Source organism: Triticum aestivum, chromosome 3B (genome assembly GCF_018294505.1).
Source record: "Triticum aestivum cultivar Chinese Spring chromosome 3B, IWGSC CS RefSeq v2.1, whole genome shotgun sequence".
In the NCBI taxonomy this organism is placed as follows: Eukaryota; Viridiplantae; Streptophyta; class Magnoliopsida; order Poales; family Poaceae; genus Triticum; species Triticum aestivum.
In genome coordinates, this window is record NC_057801.1 from 255,791,270 (window position 1) to 255,796,570 (window position 5,301).

The following is a 5,301-nucleotide window of genomic DNA, read 5'->3' on the forward strand; positions in this document are numbered from 1 at the left end:
AAGAAGTCAGATGACGCGAAAAAGAGTAGGGAAAGGTGACACCGGAACAGGTGTCCAGAGTAAGAAGGTAAACAATATCAATGGATGGGACATGATTGAAAAGAAGATTCGGTTTAAGAAAGAAGGATTTGAACAGGACGGAGGATTGAAAAGAAGAACCGGTTTAAGAGTAAAGAGGGAATTAAACAAGATGAGAAGATGAAACCTAACACAGGAATAGGGATGTACGAGAACGGTTGGACGAAGTAGTACAAGATAAACGTACGTATATATTGTGTCATATTGACAGGGTTGAGATTTTTTTTTTCTCTTTTTCAAGCAATTTCTGTTAAAACAAGTGCCCCAATCACCGTGCAAATCAATAGACAGATGTGCTGGTGCGTGCCCTGCAAATTTTCGTTGTTTTAGCTGTCATACGTCAAAGCGTGACTGGCGAGGCGGCCAATGTCAGCAAGCAAACAGGTCATCGCTTCAAATGACAGTAGTACTCAAGCAAACAGGTCATCGCTTCAAATGACAGTAGTACTCAAGCAAACAGGTCATCGCTTCAAATGACAGCAATACTGTGATCCAATAATGCTGTAATCCATAGAGACGATGATTATTACTCGCTAATTTACATAAATATCCTTAGTTCAACTCGAATGAAAAAGATGACCCTACTCCAAGCTGTTAACTATGGTTCAGAGTTACAAATCTAGCATGTAGTAAGAGAGAATTTATCACAACTATTATTCCCTATGTTTTTGTTCTTTTCTGTTTGGCACTCATCCATCACCATAATACCTAGCCAGATTGATCAAAAAGCAAGAGCTTCATATGTACAAACACCATGCAGCAACCAGATATAAGGGAATCAATGTCCTGCACGAGAGAACACATTACGTGTAACGACCAAGTACCTCCAGAAGGCAAGGATCCCAGCCACATGCTCAATCGCTCATCCACTTCAATCACAGTGCCTACTGTCAAGATCACAGTGCGTAGATGCTACAGATTTGTACAGCTAAAACTAGGCACGCTTCTGATCCCCCTCTACTACAATCTGATCCCGCCACGGTGACGTCCATGGTGCAGTATTGCTGCAGCAACTCCAACCATGCAAAGAGCAACGAGTATATTGAGTCCTGTTGCTGAACAGCCTCTAAATGCCCTTTGGACGCCCCTGAAAAATCCTTGGTTGTTGTGACTTCCACACTTCTCTGCATCAGACTGCCTGGCACAAGTAATATCACGCACATGTTTCTTCTGGTGTTTCACATTAGTCATGAGATCAAGATGACCGTTATTGTCAACGAACTTGATAGTCTGGTTGATGGATTCAGAGCTGCTCGTAACCATCCTGCCAAGACTTTGCTGAAGTCGAGCCTTGTATGGTGGAACGCTAGCTGCAGATGTTCCCCCATGACGTGTTCGCACTACAATTCCAGTATCAGCAGGTTCATACAGATTAGGCCCATTATTTTCCAGAGGTAACTGTAGCTCTTTCATCTGAAATTCATCCATGAAGTTGTTTGACAGACTGAAGGGATCCGCCGCCGTAAAGTATGTTTGCTGCCATGAAGTGAAGTCATCACTACCAGGATACAACATGGAGTGAATATCATCTGGCAACAGGAAGTCTATATCGTCTACCACAGTCTGGTTAGGACTGGCATAGTCCAGTTCCACCTTCGGAGCCATAGCACCAATGTTCTGTAATTCAGCAGGGAAAATAAATGCAATGAGTAAGCATGCAGGAACTAAAAATATAGTACCATGCCCAGCAGAAAGGAGACGATTGCTCATAATTTGCACTCATAACTTAAAATTAATATTTTAAGGAGTATTACTGTTACATGAGCCCATAATCCTGAGGTACACACAAATTCAGCAACAAAGAGACAGGACAAAGGAGTAGCACTAGCACATAAGCTAGTTTAAGGAATTGACAGGCTACTAACACCAGGTCCAGAACAAGTTGTAATAACTAATAACTCTGGCTAGTTTCAACTTTATTTAAGATTGCATTGGACAATTCAGAGTTTCTTGAAAATAATTAATAGCACTGCAATTTAGATTTTGTTTTCGTGTGCATAAATAAACTCATTTGTAGTGCACTGTTGTCTGTGGTATCCACATATCGGCAAAGTTCTACCAGTATTTTCTGGCGTGAGTGATTTATGCATACCTAGTTAGCTCTATCAACTACCACCAAGCAACTCGCACATGCATGAGATCAAAATTATTATGAAGAAGCTTCTTGGCTTGCAAAATCTACCTAATAGTTTCTTGCCTATGCATAAGCATTTTTCCTTACAAGGGAACTATTGGTTGAATTGTTTAAATACTAAGCACTGCTGTGAGTGATAACATACCAATGATTCAGCATTTTGTTCATCCGGAGACAGTTGAGCAGAAACAGAATCCACTGCAGTGTTAGCAGAAGGATCAAAGGAGGTATCAAGCAGTTCTTCCAGCCATTCTTTAAGGTCATCATTCCCATCTGGAGTCATGTGAGCAGGGATAGCTACGGTAGCAGCATCACTTGGAAGTTCATCACCAATAATTGATGATGCAGCAGTATCTGGCTGTTCAACACTGACAGCTAAAATAGCAGCAACATTTGCTTGTTGTGGCTGAGGGTTATTATTGCCCACCTCGTTACCATTCTCTGATGTCCAGTCAATTCTTTTAGTAACTTTACATAGAACAAAGGCATCCTGAAGAAGAAAGAAACAACATTAGCACACTAGATTTCAAGTTTGTGCCTTTTTTTAAGGCATCTAACATGTGAAATGCACATCAAGTAATGTAACATAACATGTAAAAGATGCAACGGAATGTATCTAGCTCTCTCATGCTGTTTCTTAATATACTAATGTTTTGAAACCTCAATTGTTGGTACAATACCTTCATATCAGGGCAGGATTGACATTCGTTCTCATCTATGTAGTATTCATGCATAATCCACTCAGTACGTTTTCCAGTGGGAGGCCGACCTTCATGAAAAACTAAAGTTTTCTTTGTTCCTATGGTCCTCTTATCCACCTTAATGGCCCGGTCTTTTCCAGTAGACTTCCAATACCCAGCAACCGTTGCCCTATTTGACCGAGCACCATTAGGATACTTTCTGTCTCGAGCAGCAAAGAAATGCCACTTGTTATCCTGTGTTGGAACATTGCACTTCGCTGTAACATGGAATATCATCAGAGGGTTAGATAAGGATTTGAAGAACACAGCGGATAAATTCTAGAATGCATCGGATACTAAAAGCAGAAAGTAAATCCTCCATAATGCTAAAGGACCGGTACTGACAAAGAAACTACATCATTAGAATCAACTGTTAAATTTATTAGACGAAAGACAAACAGTATTAAGATTAACTACTAACACTAGTTAAACAAGGGTATATGTCACGTTCTTTAGTTACTCTTACTAAATGTCTAGTTATGATTCATTACCCCATAATTATGATTGTGTGACACGAGAAGGCTCAATTTGTGGAGAAGAAACTAAACTGTTTTCTCCTCCATACTGTATTTTTCTATGAACCAAAATAATCACAGGCAACCATATAGAAGCATCATCAGCTTACCAGGTAAATCCCATGGTTCATGCTTGTATATATCCACCTCTGGTATAATGTCATATTCAATTTTCTGACCAAGTATTTTCTTTTTCAGATAGTGAGCAACGAGTTCAGTGTCCTTAGGATGGAATCCAAATCCTGGTGGCAGAGCCATGTCACGTAGAGTTTCCATTGTATATGATCTGCGCAAGAATAACAGAACATAAATACGATTAGTAAGGTGATTTTGAAACTGTGCAGAGTAATTAGAACCACTTTTATAGTATTCTTATCGCAGTACCCCCTCTCTCCCCTTACTCCACACGACCAAAAGGGGATCCATTAGTACTGCAACCAGACGGCAATGAGCCCCGGCTCCCCACGCACCATGGTGCAACTCGAATCCCCGCTATGTGGTCGATCGAGCCAACGGGCCGTGGTTTCGCAGGAAGGGGCCCCGAATCGAGCTCCGCATGCGCCAAAATTGGGACTCGAGGAGAGGAGGAGTTCCGGCCAAAAAAATAAAAAAATCTCTCCTCCCTGCCCCCAAAGGCGTAAATCCAGGAGCACCAAAACCTCGAGCCCTAAACCAACGAGAGCTCTGCCAGCAACCGCGGCAAAAGCGCCGGCACCCAGGAAGGCGCCTCTTCTCACGCGAAACGGAATGGATCGGGAAGTGGTCGCCGAGGAAGGAGTTCCCTCACCTGTGGTGCGGAGAGCAGAGCCGCGCCGGCGCCGGGACGTAGCCCCGACCGATCGATCGGAGGGGAGAGCGGTAACCAGCAGGGGGAAGCCGGAGCTGGGGCCACGGACGGAAGACGGCGGGCGGAAGGGGATCGCGGAAGAGGCGGTGGAGGCGAAGAGGCCGAGGCGGTCGCAGGAACCGGTCAAGTCTTTGTGAGGGCTGGCTGGCGGGTGGGTGGGGCGGCCGCGGCGTGCTGTGTCTCTTGCCAGCAGACGCAGACGCAGCGAGGGGGGGCTGGAAAAGGGAATGGGATGCGGGCCGCGTGAGGTGAGACGTGGGGTGAGAGGATGAGGAGGAGGGACTGCGCGAGGAAGCTGCCAAGAAGCGGGCCTGTGGCGTGCGCCCACTCTGTGCGGACGCGGTTTTAAACCAATAAACTCGCTTCCTTAACGCGGGCGTCCTCCCTCCCGGTCAAGCCGTCGGATCCGCTGATTCGCTCCCTCGGGGCGCCGGTGCGGTGGCGGTGGGGCCGGCAGCCACGTTGGTCCTCCTATCGTGTCTCCCAAGTCTAGCTATCGTGGGCTTTGGGAGTGGCGTGCTGCTACTGGCTACGCTCACTCATTTGGAGCCTTGGCATACCGCCGACTGTCACAGCTCAGAAGCCGGACTCTGCCGCCTCAATCCGTCCCGAACGCGCACTCAGAGCAATCCAACGAGGCGACCCATTTCGTCTGCCGCCGTCTGTTTGGGTCGGCACAGAAAGAAAAGGCGGGCCAACGTGCCGATTCAAATGGACGCGCGGCCGTTTTTGTCTGCTTGCCGATCCATTCCTCATTTTTGAGCCGGATTTGCGTCGGCGCAGACACAAGACGGACGCGCGCGCTTGCCCTCTTTCCTCCCCGCGCGTGCACACCCTCCACCGCTTGCTTCTTCGCCAACGCCGCCAGCCATTTTTTCGATGAAAAGGGATACATAGATAGTTCTTGTGTACACAGATAAAAGAAAAGATCAACTACTCGTCGGTTTCCGACTCTAACTCGGTAATGTCCTCCTCCGACGTCTGAAT

General features: G+C 46.0%; 1 protein-coding gene across 1 annotated transcript; it reads right to left on the reverse strand.

Moving 5' to 3' along the window:
* Positions 1–523: 523 nt before the first annotated feature.
* LOC123069599 (NAC domain-containing protein 74) lies at positions 524–4,569 on the reverse strand. Its single transcript, XM_044492484.1, has 5 exons — positions 4,255–4,569; positions 3,578–3,753; positions 2,893–3,170; positions 2,358–2,702; positions 524–1,695 (listed from the first exon to the last, which is right to left on the reverse strand). The coding sequence occupies exons 2-5, from the start codon at positions 3,741–3,743 to the stop codon at positions 1,039–1,041; spliced, it is 1,446 nt and encodes a 481-aa protein (XP_044348419.1). The 5' UTR covers positions 3,744–3,753; positions 4,255–4,569; the 3' UTR covers positions 524–1,038.
* Positions 4,570–5,301: the final 732 nt, after the last annotated feature.

What these genes read in the sequence shown, in the direction of transcription:
- LOC123069599 (XM_044492484.1), bottom strand. Translation starts at nt 3,743, where the DNA reads ATGGAAACTCTACGTGACATGGCTCTGCCACCAGGATTTGGATTCCAT. An exon ending in AATCCTGCCCTGATATGAAG is followed by an intron (nt 2,703 to 2,892) that starts GTATTGTACCAA and finishes TTTCTTCTTCAG; the next exon opens with GATGCCTTTGTTCTATGTAA. An exon ending in AACAAAATGCTGAATCATTG is followed by an intron (nt 1,696 to 2,357) that starts GTATGTTATCAC and finishes GCTGAATTACAG; the next exon opens with AACATTGGTGCTATGGCTCC.